The sequence below is a fragment of the Epinephelus lanceolatus genome, chromosome 23, assembly GCF_041903045.1.
Source record: "Epinephelus lanceolatus isolate andai-2023 chromosome 23, ASM4190304v1, whole genome shotgun sequence".
Classification (NCBI taxonomy): Eukaryota; Metazoa; Chordata; class Actinopteri; order Perciformes; family Serranidae; genus Epinephelus; species Epinephelus lanceolatus.
Genome location: NC_135756.1, coordinates 22,914,050 through 22,937,163, shown reverse-complemented (window position 1 = coordinate 22,937,163; position 23,114 = coordinate 22,914,050). Strand labels below are relative to the sequence as shown.

Sequence of the window (23,114 nt, the reverse complement as noted above, 5' to 3'; positions counted from 1 at the left end):
AACAAAAAACGTTTACATTTAAATAGCTTAACACAAGACCAGTCATTTTAAGGTGGACTGAATTCGTTCCCTCCTAATGAGGCATCAAAGCTTGTTAAAACCTTGAATGTCACAGCAACACTTTGATGATTGTAAAACAAGGTTACGCTGATATTTCAGGTGCCGTGTCTGTCAGCACAAGCCCTCATCAAAAGACATGCAGTGGGAGATGTCGGAGGAGAAGGAAAAGCCTGATAAAGGTACGAGTTTTGGGGGTTATTACTCGAAATGTGTCAAATTAATCACACCGCAATGCCTGTTTCTCATTTCTCCACCTCGTTACCTGCTTGTTTGTCTATTTTGAAACCGTTTCTAGACTTCTGAGAAGTGTGAAAATAAGTATTTCGAAAGGGCGTTGTTTGAGGGAAGAGACAAAGAAACTAAAGGAGATGAGACAATCCAACGCCAGCTCTCTTTTCCACACAAATCAGGAGGAGATTTACATTTTGCGGTACCTGGGGTGGACCGAGTGTAAATAACATCATCTTCTCAAATATCTCCATTTTCTGTCGGGCTTGTTTTTTTTCTCCCCGCAGCACGGCAAAAACTCTTGATGAGATTCTTGATGAGTTATTGACGAGAAAATATGAACTGATTTTAGTGACACTGCACGACTCCCAGCCGCAGCCCCTTTTTTTGCCTATCGATTTCCAAATCTCCAGCATCCACCCCTGCGTCTGCTTGATGAGATTACACGTTCCTCTGATGAGGCTGGTGTCTGTCCACTCAGCCTCGAGTGGGACGACGTCACCTCCTGTTCCCCTCGTCTGTCGGCCCCCGAACGCGGCACACACACATTTCATGATCTACAGTACAAGACTCTCACCCCTCTGACACAGCAGCACCGACCTCCGGAGGCACATGAAATACTGACTTGTGTGTTTTGTGTGTGTTGTTTGAGCAGCAAAGAAGCTGTGTGCGTTTTTTCCCTCTCTAATTAGTGTCGTGATATTAACTTTTTCTGTCTTGGCCTGGCTATCTGGGAGTTCCTATGGAGTGTGTGTGTGTTTATCCTGTGTAAATATGAAAGCGGGCACAACCTGTTTGTGTGAGATGTGTGACAGACTCCCACTAATCAGGAAGAAATTTGGCTTTGCCAGCTCTGACAGGGGGTTTGTCTCACGTCAGTGCTGCCAGTGCTGTTTTGCGATTTTTTTTTTTTTTTTTACATTTTCCTTCCTGGCGAGGGAAATCTCAGACAACTGCTAAATCAATGAGGCACAACACACTCTCTCTCTGCAAATGAGCCAGCTTCTCCTCCGAAAGCAAATACTCATTTGGAAATGTTCTCCTAATGCAGAGCCTACAGTCCACAGTTGGATTTGTTGTTGTTGTTTTTTAATTTATTTTTTTTATTCAGCTTTAATCACTGCTTCCCAATTAGAATATTGTTGTTTTTATGTAGCCTCAGCGGGCTTGTTATCATCAGTTTGCGTTATCACCTCTGTAAGTTTGTTTTGCGAAATGAGGGGGAAAGGTAATGAATCGTTTTGCTTTCCGAGATCACATAATTTTCCCTCTGAGGTTTGGACGTCTGTGATCACTTTTTTTGCAGCTTACTCCAATGACTATCACCCTGGTGACAGGCACTGGCAGCCCCCACGGGTGATACTGTGTCTTTGATACGCCATCGTTGCAAACCGTTGCTAATCTCCGAGGAACAGAGTGGTGATTTGTGAAGTGCAACTGTCGCGTCTGTCATTTGAGATTTGGAGGCCACATGTGCATTTAATCATAACAAGCAAACTTGAGGTTAATCCAATCAGTCTCCTATCTATATGACTTCCTCCTTAGATATTGTGAGGCCTTCCTTGGCCAAACTTAATTGCATCTTAAAGCATCCAGCTCTGCTACAAGGGCAGCACACATTACTTTCAGCATCAAAGTTTCTCTCTTGGCTCAATCATTAGAAAGTAAAGCTGCTCGGAGAATTCCTGCCAAGACATCTGGATCTTAATGGACCCTCATCAGCATCACTGCTGATGTGTAACAAGCTGGGAACTTAACCTTAAGGACTCATAAAGCACTTGCAGAACACACAGTTATAATTTCAAAACCAAATTTTAGACGGTGCGCAGATTATTTGTTTCAGTCGAACATTAGCACCTCATCAGCACAGGAAGCCGAGAGGAATCTGAATTTTTAGCGTATGTGTGCTTAACTTGTACAAGCTGGCAGACTGCTCCAAACTTAATCTAATGTGGCATGTTTGCAAACACTGCGGAACTGCTTTGCATTGTAAATAAATTACAGTACAGCGTATTCACTGCAGCTCAAGGTCTGCTTATTTAGAAGTGTCAATGTCAGATGGAGGAGATTTAATACTGCAGTAAAAAGTGAAGTAAACCAGAAAGAGTCCAAAAGGTGTGAAAAAACTCAACCAGACATTTTTGAACAGTCTGAAGTGAATGTGTGCTGGGGGTTGTAGTTCTGCAGCACTTGATCTTGGTTGCAAACTCGACATTTTCCCTCCGTGAACATGCCAAATTTAATTCTATTCTGAGTGTACTTGAATAAAAGTGAGTTCAGTTATTTGGAGTGTACTGCCAGCTTGGAGCCCCCACATAATACCTTCAAATTATTTCAACTTGACTTCTTTAGTGTGGTTCAGGTGTGCAGTGGAGAACAATTCAAGTTTGGCAACCAAATATGGAAAAACTGGAAACTGCCAAACACAATGTTTTAATTGGTTTAAGGTAGATATAATGCTGACATCTGAGAGTTATGACACTGATTTTGTTAAATAAAAGATACTGTACATGGACATCTTACACTTGTCAAACCTTACACATAGAATTTCAGGTAACACTTTACTTGAAGGTATCTACATAAGGGTGACATGACACTGTCATGAAGTTGTCATAAACATTATGTACATGTCATAAATGTTTATGACTGCTGTCATTAAGTGTCATTCGGTTTTTGTCATGACAAGTTGGCATTGTTTGGGTTGTCTTCATTATGACAACTTGACATTAACCAGGATGACATTACCAGAAGACGTCTTTGTCATAACAACTTGACATTAACAAGAAATGCACCTCTTTTTGTGTTTATGACAAGGTGACATAATGATTGATACAAAGACATCTTCTGGTAATGTCATCCTGGTTAATGTCAAGTTGTCATAATAACGACATCCCAAACAAATTTAATGTCAAGTTGTCATGACAAAGACAACTTCTGATAATGTCACTTTGATTAATGTCAAGTTGTCATAATCAAGACAACCCAAACAATGTCAACTTGTCATTACAAAAACCGAATTACACTTAATGACAGCAGTCATAAACGTTTATGACATGTACATAATGTTCATGACAGGTTCATGACCGTATCATGTCATAGTTATGACAGTGTCATGTCACTCTTATGTAGATAACTTCAAGTAAAGTGTTACCGAATTTATTCTAAGTGTTTCTCATTTGGCTTGTTACTAAATGAACACTTAAAGGTCTAGTGCAGTGGTTCCGAACTGGTGGGTTGTGGTCCAAAAGTGGGTTGCGAGTCCATCCTAAATGGACCGCAAGTGACTCCATAACATGTTGTAAAAAACCTTGAACTAATGACTGAGGAGAAATCTGTACCCTGTAGATGTGTTTTGTGTTGTCTGTTGTTTACATGGCTAACAAATTTTGAAAAAGGTGGTTGCCGGTGCTGCATTGGCTCCGGTGTTCAACCAATCAGTGTATACTCATGTCACTCATGGTTCCTCTTGTACTGGGAGAATACAGTACCTACTCTGAAATAGAGCTGAAAAAGTCCCTCAAAATGGTGCTCTAAGAACTAAGATCGTTCCTAGTTCTTATGATGTGAACACAACTAAAAGAACGGCTCTTAGAACTATGTTAAAACCATGAAAATGTTCCTTTGGTCTGATAACGCCTTATGGCTGCCATCATTTCCCACCCTAGTGCTCTTAAATAATTGGCTATATTGATGGAAGTATGGTGAGGCAGGATTCCATTCTGAATGGACCACAAGTGACTCGCCAGTTTGTCAATTGCGTAAAAAAAACACTTATTTTGAAGTACAGTGAATTTCCGGCACAGAGCAGAGACAGCAGACTAGCCCAGTGACATGGCCAAATGCAAGTATGACACTGAATATATTAAACTGTGTGGCCCTTGAATTAATGACAAAGGAGAAATCTGGATTCTGTGGCTGGACCAGTTGGGAACCACTGGCTGAAGCCCTTTGACATCAGAAGGAAGGTGTGGACAGTGCCTTATTTTATGCTAGTTTATGTCAAGGTAACACCTTTACTGCCAATGACAGGAACAAGCAACATAAAATGGCTGGTTTCATAATTAATTTACCTTCTTTTAAGTGTCTAAAATGTGTGTTGACTGACCAGTTCTAATATCAAAATAGCATCTTAGGGTGCAACTCTTATGGTCAGCATTTTATCTATACCTGATCAACCTCTTCTACCTTTGCAGTGAGTCAAACAGAAGTATTCACAGCTAGCTTAACTCTATGTGTGGTCATACTCCATTTCTTCACTCGGTTTCAGACGGCAGCTCTGGTTGGAGTGTGATCCGTGGGAAGTTTATTGCCATTAACGCGGCCAGTATGAGCTGCGCGTGTCCCCGCAGTCCAAAAGGCCTGTCGCCCTCTGCTCACCTCGCTGACGGCACCACCGACCTCATTCTTGTGAGGAAGTGCTCCCGTCTGGATTTCCTCCGACACCTCCTGCGACACACCAACAAAGAAGACCAGGTAGGAGTGAAGGGTGTTTAAGTGTGTCATCTTTAGCTCAGCTCAGTGTGTGATTTAACTGCAAAGCCCTTTCAAGGTTACCCAGTGGGGATACTACTCAATTTATGATTTCATACTTCTAAAGTAAGTGTACATAAACAGTGTATGAGTCATGCTGTGGAGGATATTTCAGAATTGAAATGAGCTGGGGAAATTGATGTGATTTGTATCCAGCAGGGATAAGAAAAAGATATCCTTCAAAGAGTGAAGGAATCACCAAAATAAAGCAGAACTTTTAAGATGATTTTTGATGATGATCCTTCCCAAAAAGCCTCCTGTCAATCACTTTGCTGCAGACTTTCCTTTATCAGGAGTTGCTCGATGTGTGCACGGATGGACTGAGAGTGTGTTAAGTCTGTAAACGAGTGAGCGGAAGGCAGGAGTTTGCCCACTTGCTGTGCTAGCACCTCCATTTGCTGACTTGGCTCATTTTCCCAACGATGGTTCACTTTAGTTCAAATGCCTTAGCCCTAGTGCCTTCCCACGTATCATAAATAACCTCCACCCTGGTCTGGAGAGGCACCGGTAATCGCTGCATCAGGGATATGCTGTATGGGAGAACAGGCTGATACCAGACTAATGCCCTCTCAGGATAGCACAAGTATTGCCAGGGGAAGTCTGGTGATTAGTAATTATTACCTCAGGAAGGACCTCGGGAAGTTTATCCCATTTAGAAGGATCTTGTAAGTAATTTCATCTACAGCAGCCGGCTTGGTGAAAGAGTTCAATTGCAAAGTGTGTTTTGAGCTAACACTGACATCCTGAGGTGAGTTTTATCTCTAAGATCAACATTTAGATTTGTGCACCCAGTGTAGATTAAAAGGACGGATATTACTCTTGTAATAAGATTTGATTAGATTAGGATATTATGTATTCGCAGCTTTAAAATTAATAGGATTCAGCAGAAAAAAAGGGAGAACAATTTAATACCAAGAAAAATACAGAAAATAATAGAAAAGGGTTGAAAAGCTGCTGTTATTACAGAGAAATTTAGCAACTTGAGGAGAGATTTTGCTGCTCTGTGTGACGTGAAGCGTGTCCCTGGAATATCATGGCCCCAATAAAGTATATTAAATCCAGATGACTGAATGAAATTACTAACGTGTGTGGGCAAAATTGAATTAGCAACTTTCCCCAGTGATGCTAATGCAGAGAGGCCTGAAAGTGATTTTATGACAGAGAATTTCCCAAATATAATTAAATCTTATACTGAGACTCACCAGTGAGATGTTACTGCATCCACCTACTGTAAGACACAGCTTGAATTTCTGTCCAATGATGGTCATGACTTCATTATATCTTAACTATTGGATGGATTGCCAGGAAGTTTGGGAGATTAATGTTGTTCTTAAGATTAATTGGAAAAACTTTTGTAATTCCTCAACTTGTTATTGAGTGGCCTTCATCATCAGGTCAGAATTTTAATTTGTCCAATACTTTTGTTTATGAGCTCATACTTGCTAAAGTAATGAAATTCCTATCATGCTAAACATCAGCGTGCTTACATACTAAACTAAGAGGACAAATTTTATATCTGCTAAATTTCAGCGTGTTAGCTTTGACAATCTGAGCATGTTAGCATATTGACATTAGCATTTAGCTCAAAGCACTGCTATGTCAAAGTTAAACTCCAAGGAACAGCGCTGTGCTTTGAAGCCAATTTTTGTAGTGGCCAAACAGTGGCATTACAACTTCTGAGTCCATCATGAGGTGCCATGGCGCCGTAAAAGGTATTTCTCTTTTACCTACATTGTAAAAAGATGTTTCACCATTTCAAAAGTCTAGAAGAGCCACATGATTAGATCAATTCAAAGCGCTAAACAGGAAGTTAGCTGCTCAGCGGACTGAAATCTCCAGTCCACTCTTTCTATGGGCCCCACAATGGAGAACATCCAGGTGATTTTATACCCTTGAAGTAGAGCTTTTTTGGCTTCATGCGCCACTGAGCAACTTTCATAGGAATGAACGAGGCCCCATCTCCAACGCTGTATTCAGTTCTCTAGCTAATTGCCATTCCTTTGCACTGAATGGCTTTGGACCACTGATAACAAGGTTGTGTTATGGCAGCGTAGCGCTCACCTCACAGTTCTCCCCAGGTTAAAACCATTAGCTCTGTCAGCACTGATATTGTTACCACTGTTCGCACTGTTAGCACCTTAAGCTGCTAGCTGCTAGGTCAGCCACCTCCATATTGACATTTTGTATCGAGCTCCTGTAAGCAACAATTAATTTGGTAGCATTTAGAAAGCTAGCACTCCAACATATTTCCCACAGTGGTATGTACTTTTATGTCATTGAGATTTTTTTTCCCTTATCTCTAACATCCACCACAGACCAGGAAGTTGAACTTTTCAGCTTTGTGCCCCACTGAGCAACTTTCATAGTAATGAACAGGGCCCCATCTCCAGTGCTGTATTCAGTTCCCTTTAACCCATGCTCAAAGTACAGCCTCACAGATGTGCTAGGGTGGCTGTAGACTCTTACAAAAAAGACTCAGTGGAAGCCAATAAATTGCGCAACATTACCCCAACACCTTCTTGCTTGCTGACGTGCGCGTGTCAGTACTCGCAGGCTAGCAGTTAGCTTGTTCATTAGCTAACATTTTCCCAAAGTTTACGTGATGTTTTTCCAAGTGGCATTGCGTTTTTGTTTGTATCCTGTCTTCGTCTAGTTTTTGGCAAATGACTACAGAGTTTTCAGGTAAATCTAGTACTCATTGCATAAAGGAATATATTTGTATCTTTATGTTCATTAATTTTTTTGTGTCACTTGTCATTTCTGCATCACCTTGGATCCCACAGTGCCTTTCAAAGACATTGGTTTGTGTCCCATATAAAACAAATGTAGGCATTCTTAGCATTGGCCAGCCTTCAGTGGCTCTAATGGAGAAAACCAAATTAAGTCATCATTAACTGTGTAATGACCCCAGATCTCAGTGTCCACAGCGAGTTAGTGGCAGTGAAAAGACACAATGCAGTGCGTCTCTACCTCGAGATCGTCTTTGCTGCTTCACTTGCAACACAGAAAGGTAGACAAGTAGTCGTATGAGTACGGTGAGTGGGACTTTGCATCAGAGTTCACTTAATATCAGCATCACTGTCCAGTGAAGCAGAGAGAAACAAGGAGTGAGAAGCCACTAAGCGTATTCATGGCCTTGTCAGAAAGCCTTTTAGGCAGACCGTCCAGCATGAATGCAAAGCGGCTGCAGTCATAAAGTGGGTCTGATGTGAAATAAATGGCTGTCACTCCGCTTTCGGGATGAGAGAGGGTGAGAAAGGGAGAGAAGGAAGGGAGAGAGGGGGGGAAAGTAAAAAAGAGGAGAAGAAAAGAGAAGAGAATAGAGAGAAAGTGGCACCCCGTGAAGTAGAAGAAAGTAGTGCGCCGGACAGAGTTGAACCTTTCTGCGACACTGAGTGAGATGAAAGGGCATTTTGACAAAATAATTTCTTTTCATCTCTCTCTTTCTTCTTCTCTACACTCCTCTGCCTTTTACACAGTTTTTATGCACCTCCATTTTATCTGACCTCCTCTCTCCCTCCCTCCATTTTGCATTTGATGTCTCCAGTTAGCCGTTTTCTTGGGGAGGAAGAAAAATAAATCGACGTGTAGTTTTTCTTTTCATTATAAAATCAGCAGGCGTCCATAGAAAGACAATTGAGGAGGAATAAACTTTTTACCTCACCCACTTGGAGCCTGTAAACGACAGAATAATTACAGGCCAAGAATCATTTTACCACCATCAGATCATCAGACTTCAGACAAATATCTCACTAACCATTTTTAGTGCTATTTTGTGGATGAAATTTAGTAGTTTGTTTTGTTTGAGGCATCAAATGTTCAGCAACTTGTTTCTAAAAGGCAACCTGAGTTTTGAATCCTAATCAAACCTTTATTGATTTGTCCACCAAGACAAATTATGGTAACCATTCAAGCTTGATAAATTATTATTGAATTATTTAAAAAAATGTTAAGTCATGCTTGCGGGATATTGATTATATATACATATATATAATAGATTCACTCATTAATTTGACCTTACTCCATCAAGTGCAGATTTTCCTCAAATAGTGGAGCTTCATGCTGAGGAGCTAAAATCTGTGCAGAATCTTTTTTTTCATGTACATCTACCTCATGATATCCATCCATTTTCAGCCGCTTATCCAAAGTCGAGTCATGGGACTAGCAGGCTGAGCAAAGTATTCCAGACATCCCTCTCCCCAGCAACGCTCTCCAGCTCTCCCTGAATGACCCCAAGGTGTTCCCAGGGCAGATGAGATATGTAATCCCTTCCAGCGTGTTCTGGGTCTGCCCCGGGGCCTCCTACCAGTGGGATGTGCCTGTAAAACCACGGGAGGCGCTGAGGAGGCATCCTGATCTGATGCCTGAACCACCTCAACTGACCCCTTTCAACGCGAAGGAGCAGCGGCTCTACTCTGAGCTCCCTCTGGATGCCCAAGCTCCTCACCCTATCTCTAAGGCTGACCCCAGTCACCCGAAAGAGGAAACTCCTTTCGGTTGCTGGTATCTGGACCTCATTCTTTCAGTCACTACCCAGAGCTCATGACCATAGGTGAGAGTTGGGACGTAGATGGACCAGTAAATCGAAAGCTTCGCCTTCCGGCTCAGCTCCCTCTTCACCACGACAGTCCAGCACAGCGCCCACATCACTGCAGACGCCGCACCAAACCGCTGATCCATCTTACGTTCCATTCTACCCTCACTCATGAACAAGACCCCCAGATACTTGGGGCAGTAACTCACTCCCAACCCCGAGGGGACAATCCACCGGTTTCCGGCAGAGAACCATGACCTCAGATTTGGAGGGGCTAACTATCATCCCGACCGCTTCACACTCAGCTGCAAACTGATCTCAGTGCATGCTGGAGATCTTGGTGTGATGAAGCCAACAGAACCTCATCATCTGCAAAAAGCAGAGACGCAATTCCCCAAGTCCCCAAACCGGACCCCTGGGATCCAGGTTACATACAGCAATTTTGTTTTTACCTGCACCGTTTCCTTTTTTTAACGGCACCATTAGGTTTATTTTTGTTCTTCTTTCTCATGGCGGTTTCTAAACAAAAGAACTTCAACCATTGCAACATTTTTTATCATGCCATCATCAAATGAAAGTTTATGAAATTGAAATGTAGTGGAATTTAAGCTGACTTTCCCTTTAATTTAAGCTGTAAGCTATAAAGTAAACTAACTTTCACATGGTCATAGACAGGGTCATCCTGAGCAGATTTACAATTAGCATTCCAGCAAACCTTTGAAGTAAAAAGCTTATTTAATTTATGAGATTTTAAAAATGGGGACATTTTCAATATGTTAAAATAGAATTTGAGCTGACTTTCCCTGTGCATTAATATGCAGTGAAACCACTTTAAATTGTATATATGATCACAGGAACATTTTGAGCAGAAATCCATTGCACTCAGCAAACCTAATATGGAAATGTTTTTTATCCTAGGACTTCTTTGGTGACATTAAATATTCAACGAGAGTTATTTAATCTGTGTAATGTGAGCATTTCATCAAAATCCAAGCTTCTGCTCACTTGCCTGCAGTGTTTTATAATGCTCCTGTTGCACTGTGCTGCTGTGTGCTGACAGTGCCCTCTTTTCAGGCCCAATGATATCAGTTGTAAATGTGAGAAAGTGGACGTGTGGCGTGAGAGCGTGTGAAAAGTGCCAACTGCGTGAGTCTAATGGTCAGTGTATGAGAGGTGACAGCCCTGTACAAGATTTTTGGTGTACTAACTAACATGACCTGGTGATGTAGAGCTTAGAATTGAGCTCTTATGTGCACTATTGTGCATGTTGGTGAGGATTCTTAGTCATCCAGGTCATGGTCATCTTCAGTGCTATATCGTAGGCAACTGGACTTGCTTGAGTTTCTTAAAGACGTTCAGGGTCAAGACTCAGCTGTCCATTTACATCAAAAGGAGAAGTGACACACTTCAAGGACAGCAATGTACATATCTTGGCCAAGAAGGATAGATGGTTTATGAGGCGTGAAAGAAGCCATTTACGTCAAACTGGAACGACCATTGTTAAACAGAGGAGATGGACTACGACACCACTTATCATCCACCTACAACGCAGTATCGAGATCCATCCCCATACAGTTTAACACCCATTCACACCTGGACCTATCTAACCCTAACGACACACATGATGGCAGGTTGGGTCAGCGACTCACATGTGATCTCAAGGACTCTGTAAGGGTTCCCAACCATAGAGTTAAAAGCAATCCGCTATTCAGTTTGTTAGAACTGACAAAAGCCTCTTGGATGAGAGGTAGAATGTCGTCAGGAAACTCAAGCAAGTCCAGTTGCCTAGCACTTAGCATTTTGTGCCCTATAAAATAATGTTTTCTTCAAAGTAGCCTCCATTTTCATTATGCATTTGTGCCTTAATCACTGTTTGTAACTGCGTTCTACATGTTTGTTAATTCCTCGTGACCTGCTGATTGAAGCAATCTTATGGAATCATGGACAATAGAGTAGTCATGAAAATCTGTTTGAAAATGTACTTGAAAAAGACTCAAAATGCATTTGACTCTAAAAAGCAGTTTCCTCAAAAAACAATTTGGTGAAGCCCCCAACAAAGATGGACTCTCATGTTCCCTCTCAGCCTGCAGTACTGCTCATTTTGAAATGAAACTAAGTGATTCTAGAGTGGCGGTCTTAACCTTTGCACCATCTGTGGGCACATCTGTTCCTTCATCCATCCATCGGTCCATCTTTTCCCCTCCTCCTCCCCCTCTGCTCTTTCATCTATTTCTCACCCATTTCTGCCTCCTCTCCCAGTTTGACCACTCGTTTGTGGAGGTCCACCGGGTGAGGAAGTTTCGCTTCCAGCCGCAGCAGCATGAGCTGGTTTCGCTTGAGGACCTGAGCGAGACTCCAAAGAAGACAGGCTTCAGTCCCATATGCTCCGCCCAAACAACCTGCAACTACAGCACCTCCCACAGCAGCTGGAACTGCGATGGGGAGATCCTGCCTCACGCTGCCATCCAAGTCGGGTAATTAATCACAGAATGTACAATATCAAACTTATTGAAGGAGTTGCAACTTATTCCATTTTTTTGGTAGAAAGATGAAGTAACTCAAAACTAAAGAAAGTCAAACTGATGTGCAAACAAACTAATCTGTAATAATTTGGACTCTGCACAGGCATAAACAATAAAATGTATTGTCATTTACCAGTAATGAATGCTTTTCCCATATATATTGCTTTTTAATGCTGCAAAACTGAAACAATCATGTTGACTGGGGAAGACAGGCATGGTTCAATCACTTTTCCACTGTGCCGGCTTATTCTGCATTTTATGAAGCCTGTGAGTAAGAAATTAACTTTTTGAGGCGACGAAGACAGGCTGGATCACTCTCAGCGCAGATGAGGACTGGCAAATGGCTTTGAATCGGTGCACATAATATTGTAGAAGAGGTATAATGGAAAAAACTGTGAAATACTTGCAGGCCTCATACCTTTTGCATCACCACAGTGCTGGTATTCACAGCAAAGAGTGTTCTTTTTCTGGGTATTACAGCTTGGATCTCCAGTTTAAATTGCTCTAAAATGTCCCTGAGTATCAGGACTTGAAGCCTAAGTAGAAATAGATCATATTCTGTATGCCTAACAGCTTCGTATTCACAGTGAACTCACGTAAAACTCACACATACAATTTTTAGCAATGTTAGCAGTGCAGCTCTATGGGTGGCAGTCAGTAGCTGTGTTTAGTGCTACTGAGGAAATGTTAGCACACTAAGCTGATATGGTCAACATGGTAAACAGTATGCCTGCTAAATATCACCTTAGTTAGCGTGCTGATGTTAGCATTTAGCACAGTGCAGCTTAACAGAACTGCTCGCATGGTTTAAGTCTCCTACTCATGTTAGACTTTCTGGAACAGGTAAAGGACAATAAAGGAAGATGTAAGAACATCTCAAAGTTTAAAGTGTGGACAATAAGAGTGCTGCAGGGATGATGTTTTTTATAGATCAGTGCCGAAGTTAGCATTTCCCAGGTTACCTAGTCAAAAAGTCTATGGGATATTTCCATTGGTGGTTATTGCAGAACACAAGCTCTTGGGTAAACAAAGATTCACGATACTTACATGTTTTGTACAGCAAGATAATCTTCACAAATGAACACCACTTTTATGATTTTTGAGGAGTAAATGCAATCACCAGAAGTAAAAAGTTAGGCTATAAATGAGCTACACTACAGTTGTATGACTTTATGTCGCTACCACAACAAGGCTGTAAAGCCGTGTTCGGCGTGATGGTATTCTGTAGTCTCATTTAGCCACTTGTTAGCTAGCGTCTATTTAAACACATTTTAAAAGCTTCAAAAGCTTGTGTTAAACAGACCATATTTCAGGCATCTAACCAAAAACCCATTGACTTCAAGATAAGGGAACCAGAAGTCGTAAAATGATAAGTCATTTCTGGGTTCTCACTCACTCCTGCAGCACTCTGTTAAGGTCAGTACGCAAACAATTGATACCATTTGGTCTTTATGGTAAAATAGCAAGGGCAGTTGATTTGGTTAGCTTAGCATAGCATTAAGGCTGGAAACAGGGGGAATGGCTTGCCTGACCAGGAAACCAGCGGAGACTCAAGGAAGTTACTGGTCTCAGCTAAGAAATAATCTGGACCATAACCCCATAAAAGTTCTCCTACTATGCCAGACAGAAATGATACTGCAATCCATTGCACTTGAAACATGCGTGTGCCTGTTTCAGTGTCCATCCACAACAAATCCACACAAGTTCTACGACTTTAAACAACTGGCTTTATTGGTTCACACTATTAAGGAGGAGGGGCGAGACAGTTTACTTCTTTTATATGCCATTTCTCTATTGATGCAGGTCCTCTGTAGATGCTTGTGAAGCTCAGAGACTTGACATGCAAACATCAGTTTGCTGTTGACATCCATGTTTTCCCACGTAGATACACAGGGACACATTTAGATCAGAAGTAGGGAATACCAACACGGAATTATCAAATAACGACTTGCAAAGGATCGTAACATGAGAGCAGCAGTGCCACAAGCGCTGCTCATGTCCAACAGTCTGTGGTCAGGAGGAGTGTCTTTCACTGCTCCCCGCTGGATGATCTTGGCAACTTGGCAGAATTAGCCCCTCTCATTATTCTGGGCCTGTCCACACTTTAGCTTCCCCCACTATCAGATCTCTATACAGCCGGTGTGGCACTGCTGGACGCGTCATCTATTTCATGCTCCATTGTACTTTGCCAATGATGCATGGCGCTGTAATGTTGCTAATTTAACGGCCCTCCCCATGTTAAAAGGCTACTCCCCTTTAATTAAAGCAGAAGTCCGTCCTTTTATTGCCTCTTCCTCTCCGCTAATCGTTCTTGGAGTGAGCCGGCCAGAGTGCTGCTCGGATAATTAATGGTAATAGCCCAGGCGAAACGGAGAGAAAGAAAGAAAGAAAGAGTGAATAGTTTTGCTTTGGAAGTGAGAAATACATATTTGAAAGAGAAAAAAAAAGAACTCAAGTTGCAACGATGATTTAACCAACAATTAAAACATACTGGGGTCCTTTTGTGTAATTATAACCTGAACTTAGAGCTTCCATGATTGTAGAGTTATTATGTGTATTGTATTGTACTTCTGGTATTTCTTTACATATGAATGGCATTCTGGAAATACAACTTTACCTTGGGTTGAAAATTATCGGTTATTGAGCTGTTCTAATAGTGAAGCCTGCAAGCAAACAACAGTTGTTCAATACAGGTGCAATTTACTAGACAAAGACACAGGCAGTAATTGAGGCTATACAGTACAGGGCTATAATTGCCATCTTGCCTGTTTACAGCTTATTTTTCTGCCCGTATACTTTTACCTGACGTATGCGTCAGGATGTGATATGAGTGTCATTATGGTGCATCTACCCCATCCGTATTCTAACATCTGTTATAGGTGTCTCTTTAAAGGTCTTTATACTTAACGCACCACGAAGATTGTCTCACTTTCAAGTTTGTGTGTCAAGTCTGCTCACAGGGGTGCCGTTCCATCGCTTTTACATCTGCCACATGGACAGTAAAGTCTCATTGAAATGAGCACAGTCATTAAGTTGATGGTTTGTTATTCAGGCTAAATGATGCGTCGTCTGTGTGTGTGTGTGTGTGTACTCTCTTCCCCTCTGCAGTGTCCAGTGCCAGTTGATCAGGCTGTTTGCCCGCGGTATCGAGGAGCAGCAGCAGCAGCAGTGTGTGTTTGAAGATCCTTGTACACTGTGGGCCCTGGAGCCAGGCACACACTAGTCAGTGGACTGAAAGCTGGACTGGACGTTTAGCTGCTGGAAAAAAAACGGACTTGCACTTGGCTAAGATTTTCCTGGAAAAATACATGCATCACATCAGTGTAAATCCCAGATGCTGGCGTCCCATCCCTCCTTAGTGTATTTGCTTAAAGGAACAGTGTGTAAGATTTAGGGGGATTTAGTGGCATCTAGTGGTGAGATTGCAGAGTGCAACCAGCTGGAGCTTCTCCTGGTCAGAATTCCTGCTGTGGTGATTGCTCAGGAGGTTTTGACCGTAAGCAGAATTATCCGTAGAGGTCTCCTCTTCTCCAAAACAAAAGGACCAGGTAATCAAAACTAGTCAAAACACTGAAGAAGCAGTGTCATGTTTCAAATTAGTGTTTCTCTGAAACTGTTCGGCTTGTCGCAGACAGGTTTTTACCAGAAGCCTAATTATCCACTTAGGTCTCGTCCACTCCGAAACAGAGGTGATTTAAACTGGTAAAAACACTGAATAAAGCACTGTCACATTACATACCAATCTGATGCTGCTTGGCTAGTCGAGCAGCTGCTAATGTGTGCTCACCTTGGTGACTCAAGATCCAAACGTTTGCCGAAATATCCGCAGAGGTCTTATCCTCTCAGAAACCAATGGACCAGGTGATTTTAAAGGGTAATAACACTGAATTAAATAGTTTCACATTAAAAAATCTGTGTTTTTCTGACACTGTTTGTGGTGAAGGGCTGATGGTGGCCAATGATGGCTGATGGTGGCCAACACACAAACTCGAATGGCCCTATTTAGAGCCAGTGTTTGGTTTGTATGTTCTGGTTTACTTTAGAACACGGCAGTACAACATGGCGGACTTCATGGACAAGAACCCTCTCCCTATGTAGATATGAATGGCTCATTCTAAGGTAACGAAAAACCAACGATTCTTGTTTTAAGGTAATCATGTACTTAAGAAAACTTGCTTTATTCAATTTTTGCTGATGTATCCCCCTCAATCCTACACACTGGACCTTAAAATTAAACTTGCAGGAACTCCTTACTGCACAATAAAAAAATGCTGAAAAGGCTGCCATCACCCGCCATTTAGAGGGAAAAAACTGAAGGCTAAAGAGAACTCATATTGCATGATTTGTTGTTACTGAATTCAGTTATCTCCTCGCTGCCATTTGGGGCTGTTATGTGCAAAATTGCTTCATGCAGCTTTAACTAACCCAAAATATGATGTGAAACAGCTGCTAGTGCCAGCGCTGCCACATTCAAACCTCAGATTCAGGTTGGGTTTTTTTTGTCTTTATCTGTACTTTTTGAGAGAAGGAAGATTTTGAGGCTCAGACGATCTCAAGCAGCCAGATGAAACAGAGCTGAACTGGACTGAGCTGGACTCAGCCGCAACAATCAGCGGGAGGTTTTTATACTGCCATGAAGGAGAACACAAATAGGATTTCTCCCTGTGTAGCAAAGAGAGACAGCTGAGGAGATGCTGCTTTGTGAGAGGGATGAAAAAGAAAGGCCTGTGAAGTACACCGATAAACTGAAAAGACATTGCATGTGTGTGTATGTTTTTGGGACATTTTATCTGATCTTCCCTTTTTGGGGAGAAAAAAATATTTCAGCTGTGACCCAGGTGAAAGCAGATATGAGCCAGGGGCACTAATGAAAAGAGCTGAATACCCTGCTAATACACTAACAGGACCCCGGTGGCTTCTGGGTAATAAGGCAAAGTGGTTGCTAAGTGATTTGGTGTGTCTCAACAGCACTGCTGCGGTGCACCTGTGGCTCTAAGCTCTGCTCCTCTCTGGCCAAAAACTACTGACAGTTGAGTCATCATCTGGGATTAGCCAGAATTATACATTGTTAACTTTATTAAAGATAATGCATTGTGCGGTTCTGAGATTAGCCTCATTAACTCCTTTTTGTGGAGCCAGACCATCAGAGAATGCTACTGCTGCAACGATAAAACTGCATTAAACCACATACACAATCATAATACATTAGGGTAAACTGTGTGTGTGTGTTCCTGTGCGTGTAGGGTTAAGTGTGTTTTCCACAATCCCTTTAGGGACAAGCAATCATTGGAGTGTGTGTGTGTGTGTGTGTGTGTGTGTGCGTTAATGTATTTGTGAAGGTGCCAATGTGATGAGTTAGCTCTATCACAATTAGCCTCATGACTGCCATTTTGCAGATGCTCTCTCACAGCAGCCAACACACTGCTAACACAAGCACCTATAGATGATCAAAGACAGGCACACACACACAAGCTCTCTCAAGCTATTTCTGATATCCAGTGTCTTTTTGTGTCACACACCCTTGCACACACACACACTCCGTAACTTTTAACACCATAAAAGCCTGCTCCTCTCTTTGAATCCCCTCTAACTCTGTTAATACTGACTCTGAATGTCTATAATGTTTCACCTTCAGTGCTAACTTTTGTCAGCTCAACGGTATGATGTTCTTTTCAAAGAGTCAGATGCTTTTAAATCATCTCTCATACACACACATACACACACACACACAAACAGTGGAACTGAGGATTACGGCCATGGGCATATTATGAGATAATGGGCCCCTGGGCACAGACATCCAGAAGGCCTACACAGGAGTACACTTTTTTGTGTTTTAGTCCCTTTGGGGGCATTTTCTGTCTCTGTAAAGTAAAAATGTTTCTTTTTTGGTTTTGTGTCACTTTGAGGTGAATATGTCCCTTGTTTAGTGTCTCTTTATAGTCGTTTTTTGTCTCTTACAAAATGTTTCAAGACTTTTTTTTTTTTTTGACATTTTGTGTCCTTTGTAGTAACTGTAATTTGAATTCCCTTCACTTTTGTCTTAGCAGATATAAACTAGAATGATATTTTAGCTAGTAGAAGCTAGCAAGCTAGGAAAACTAGCGCTGTGTCTTAAATTGGATACTTCTGTTAGCACATGTAGTACACTGCGTACACTGTGTGCTTACTTGAGTAGGGCAGAAATTTTGAACGGGTAGTCTCAAATCAAACATGGTGGAAATGACGTTCACAAGATTTGATTGCTTTTTTTCTTCTGCTCTGCGAATTACAACCGGGCAGAGCCTCGTCACAATGCTAATTGTTGATGAACAGTTGTCATTTGTCAAATACATGCTCGCTGTATCTGCTTGTTTGCTCACATGACTACTTCTGTATTCATTTGTTGTATCAAAAATTAACGTGCTTTCACGGGATGTTACGAATGTCCGTGGCTGAAACTGGCTGGCTCTATCACCAGCTCATCAACCAAGTTAATTATAGCTGCCGCATTTTGCGAATATTTATATTTTGTCAAACATTCATCCACAAATCTAATACTAACAATTACTAAAGTGGAGACGACAATTTAACATGCATAAACACCAGACGTAAGTTGCACCCAGAAATCGTACAGCATACACCACAACTCATCAATATACAATAGACGATAAAATGTGCTGAGCTAGCTAGCAAGCTAATGTCAGCATTTGTGGTGTTGTTTGCGGAACCAAGTGATTACGAAACTAACCTAATGAACAAACTGACCGACAGTATATTAGTCGTGAAAAATACACATATAAATTTAATGCTTCAGTGTTTATGGCGCTGGTTGCCTGACATTTTACCAGTTTGAAATATGTTTATGACTCTGCCCCTTGCACTATGTCAGCAACATGGCAACCATTTGCCATACTTCTCTTATGCACTCAAAACAGCACAAATTAGTACAGAAGTATCCGATTAGAGACACAACATAGCTTTCGTCAATGGCTTCTACTTGGAAAGTTGATGCTAGTCAGCTTAGCTTGCTAACATCAGCAGTGATTCCGAGACGTTACATCTGGTTTATGCTATTTCAACACCTACAGCTAGACTGTGTTCTTAGTGAAAATGAATATAAATTGACTTAAGTTTTTATTCAATCTTGTTTTTCTCCATATTCAAGTAAACATAAATAAGCTGTGATGCAAGTAGTTACTTAATTTATTTTATGAAAATGCTAAATAAAGTCCTTTTGAAATGTGGTTCTTTTCATGTCCTCAGCTTGATCTTCATGGTGCACTCGACGTCAGCGGTGTTTCATTCCCTCGTTTTCTCTCTCACACACACTCCCACGCATGCACACAAAGGTCAGCGCTCCCCTGCTCTGGCTTTACTCAATCTCACTCTTTCACTCTTTCTCTGTCTCCCTGTATGAGCGGAATTTAATAGGGTGCTCTGATGTGAGCGAGATGTTTCATTAAAGAACATCAGACATCAAAGGTCTCTGCTGAGATGGAGTGGTATTTCAAGCTGTGCTCATTCTGCACACAGTCTGGTTTCTTGTTTCTTTTTTTGATACTGCGAGGCAATTCCAAAAGTTATCTGAATTTGGTAACTGTAATCATGTAGTCTAACTGCAGTGATGCCAAATAATGCCACTGATCTTCAAGTTTACACAGGATGCAGGTTGTCCGAGTGAGCTGAAAATGACTTCCCAAAGTTAATCCAAACACCTGTTGACTTTTTCGGTCCATGCACAAGTGTTTGTTCTGTGGAAATAACTGAACCCACACCCCCTTTATTATCTTTTACAGGCCATGTGTTGATAACTTCCAAGAGGATATCAGACAAAACCAAAAAAATAACGCACATATTGTGTGCCAGTGGAAATACCGTAGGCTACAATGATCGAACAATTATGAAAGTGGTATCGCAACTTAATTTCAGTTAAAAACAATCAATGGAAATTTAACTTTCTTCCAACACAACAGAAACAAACAACTAGAGACCATCTTGTGATGCCATACAGTGCCACAACTTAAAAAGCATGTGGGCCAAGTGTTTAAAGTGGACATAGAAGGGTCCCTTTCCTACTTCCTAACACCCTACTTTTAGCGCCCTTTTCTAGTCCAAACCATCTTCAAACTTTGCCTTCATTTTGATCTCAAGTACACATCTGTAACGTTTCATGACTGAATCTTGCACGGCTCTGACGCTATGGCCTTGACAAAATCTGTCCACAGGCTCAAAGACAGACATATAAACAGCTTCTGTAATAGTTTCCGCTAGAACATTTTGCCAACCAAAAACCAGCCATAGCAACGTTGTTATGTCTGGTAGTAAAAAATATAAAAACCCTCAACCAAATCCAGACAGATTTTTATCAGCATCTCAGCAGCACATGACACATTGTGTGTCCTCAGGCCAAACCACAGAATTAGAGGTGAATATTTAAGACTAAATCATAATCTGCATTACACAAGTCATGAAATTATATTGAAAGCATAAAGAGCTTCATCAATTTGATATTGTACAGCAGCCATAAAGTTGAAGGACTTACAAGAGATAGATTTCTTAAAAAATTACATCATGACCAGTAGTCACTTGTAGTCACTAAGCGTTTCCCATAATCCAAGTCATTAGCATTTGTAGTTAGCCCCTCCCTGCCTGGTAAACACCCGTACCTTTAACCAAACACCATGACCCAAGTTTACAATGCAGTGTTTTTAACAGGGGTGTAAATATAGACAGTGCAGGCAGTGGTTGCACTGGGGCCCACTGGGTGTGGGGTGGGGCCCTTGCAAATGACTCAAGCCCCTTTTACACTGTCAGATTTTCCACAAATGTTGGGCCAATTTGCCGGCCAGCTGCAAGCGTTTATACACACAGAGGCAGAAAGGCGAGTTGATCCGAGGCGCCCAATTTTCTGCCTCGTAGGGTAGTCATATTGGCAGAACCCTTTAAGTTTAAACAGACCGAGGCAGCCTTCCGCAACAGGAGGGACTGTTGAAGACTTGTGGGAGGAGCTGTTGATGACGCCACACGTGCGACCCACTGGCGGTGGATAAACAGGAAACAGCTGATAGCAGGAATTAGCGAGCCGCTAGTAGCAAGAGGGAAACGCAAACCTGACAGACACTGTAAAGATGAGCAACTGGGGAGACAAGGAATTGTGCGCCCTACTTGTCCTCGCAAACGAAGAGGCCATTAACCGTCAGATGACGGAGACGGTAAAGAATGAGCCGATTTACGAGAGAATCGCTGTCTGACTACCGGCGCCTGATTAGCCGCGGCTTCCCTCTCAAGTTACTGTTTACGTCACATGCTAAGCTACACGTTTTGTTACTTGCTCACGCCCCCATTGCCCCAAAAAAGGCGCATTCTGTATAAACAAATACTGCCAATGCTGAAAAAAGACTGATTGAGCTTTCCTGCAAATTTGCACAATTCCTATCTAAAAAGGGCTTCAGATTGCCACCTGGGAACTGCACCTGTGTTCAAATAAGAACTCATACTAAATTAAAAATGGTGCCATTTACTATATGCTATATGCCTTCAAAAATGCAAACCCATCCTTGTCATGATTTTCTTTTCTTTGGTAAAATGGTCAGTAGCAGTCTATATGAACTATCTAATTAAATGAACAATTTCTTATTTCCTCTATATTTTTGTTTTTTACAGGTATGCAATGATGATCGGTGGGTATCATTATGCTGATGTTGCCTAATGTCAAGTCTCTATTTCATCATGTGACAAAACAATGTGATATCCGGTAGCTAGTTAAGGTGCAAAATGTGACAAGAAAGGACTGACAAGTTGAGCACAATGCTTCAGTGTTTACGGCGCTAGTTGGCTGACATTTCGCCAGTTTGAAATATGTTTATGATTCTGCCCCTTGTGCTATGTCAGCAACATGACGACCATTTGCCATTTGCCAAAGGACAAGAGAGAAACAAACAGGAGTAAAAAGTAGCAGAGCTCCCTAAATTCGATTCCTTTGGCTTTTTTATGAACAATTGTCAGTTGTGTGTGTGTGTGTGTGTGTACCTTATAACTAGTAAATAGCATGCACTTGGGCCCGTGCGAACTACCTTATGCCACTGCTTTATAATGTTAAGAAGTCTTAGTCACTGAAATGATAATGTAAAGTTTTATATGTATCTTAATCTAAATTGATGTATCTCTTTACACCGGGGGTAGACAACCTGCGGCTAAAGAGCTGCATGCTTCCCTTTAGTGTCTCTCCAGTGACTCCTTGTGGCTTTGAAAACTAAAATATGGAAATTAATAAGGTTTTTTTTTACATTCTCATATCATTAATGTTGGCTTGAAGTATTTCCCACATTCTCCAGTTACAAGAATGTGTATCCTATACACAGAATAAAAAAATGTGCATCATATGTTTACAGCTTGGCACCATTTCCTCTTAAATTGCCAAACCTAGCTATGGATTTCAGATCCAAAAAAGGAAAGGTCTCAGAGGAATATAGAGAAATGAATGGTGCTTAGACAGATTTGTTTGCTTTCACCACCAACGCAGTAGAGTTTAAACATAATTAGCTCACTGCAGAGTATCCACCATGTGGTAAAACACATTAATGAATGCTTTTTTCAGACCTGCTAGACTGTTAGTAATTTCTGGGGCTCTAGACAGGTTTTATTAAAATGTCTCTTTTGATATGAAAGGTTGCCCACTCCTGCTTGATACCATAGACTTTGTATAAAGAGTGCAGTGTTTAAACTTTTGAGTTTGTGTCGTGCTATTCATAGCAGACACAAGTAAATTAAGGTCGTCCTTGTTGCTTGTGTTCCTTTAATCCATGGAGATTTAAAAAGTTATCTCCTGCTACCACTTGTGGCCGCCAAAGTGTGACTGTGCTGACCCGCGGCTTTAAGCAGGTGTTGAATAATCTCTAAAGGAGCAATTGACTGTCCTCAAAAAGGCCGTACGTCACTGTGCTGTGAGGTCTAGTATGACCACGAAGACAAGAGGGATTTTCCGGCCTCTTTTGTCTGCGGTGGCACCAAATTGTTTTTCCTTTCTCCCCTCATTTTCTTGCTTTGCCACTTCCACATTCATTTATTCTCCATCTGCTTGTCTGCAGCCCCCCTGAGAGCTGCTATCTCATTCCCACATCCTACCTGAGACGCAAGGTGAGAGAAAACAGCAGCAAACACCTTCTACCGCACACACACACACACAGGGTGGCTTCTGTCCTCAATTCACCAGTGTCTTTACACAGAGAAAGAGTTCCTAACAGGAGATCACGGTGCTGTTG

At 41.6% G+C, this 23,114-nt stretch overlaps 1 protein-coding gene across 1 annotated transcript in view; it reads left to right on the top strand.

The window, feature by feature from the left end:
* Positions 1–19,097, top strand: part of cerk (ceramide kinase) — a 64,411-nt gene extending 45,314 nt beyond the window's left edge. Inside the window, exons 10-13 of the mRNA XM_033614237.2 lie at positions 160–239; positions 4,556–4,761; positions 11,612–11,826; positions 14,983–19,097. Coding sequence (XP_033470128.1) covers positions 160–239; positions 4,556–4,761; positions 11,612–11,826; positions 14,983–15,097 — 616 coding nt within the window. The 3' untranslated portion in view covers positions 15,098–19,097. The remainder of the gene's footprint in view (positions 1–159; positions 240–4,555; positions 4,762–11,611; positions 11,827–14,982) is intronic.
* Positions 19,098–23,114: the final 4,017 nt, after the last annotated feature.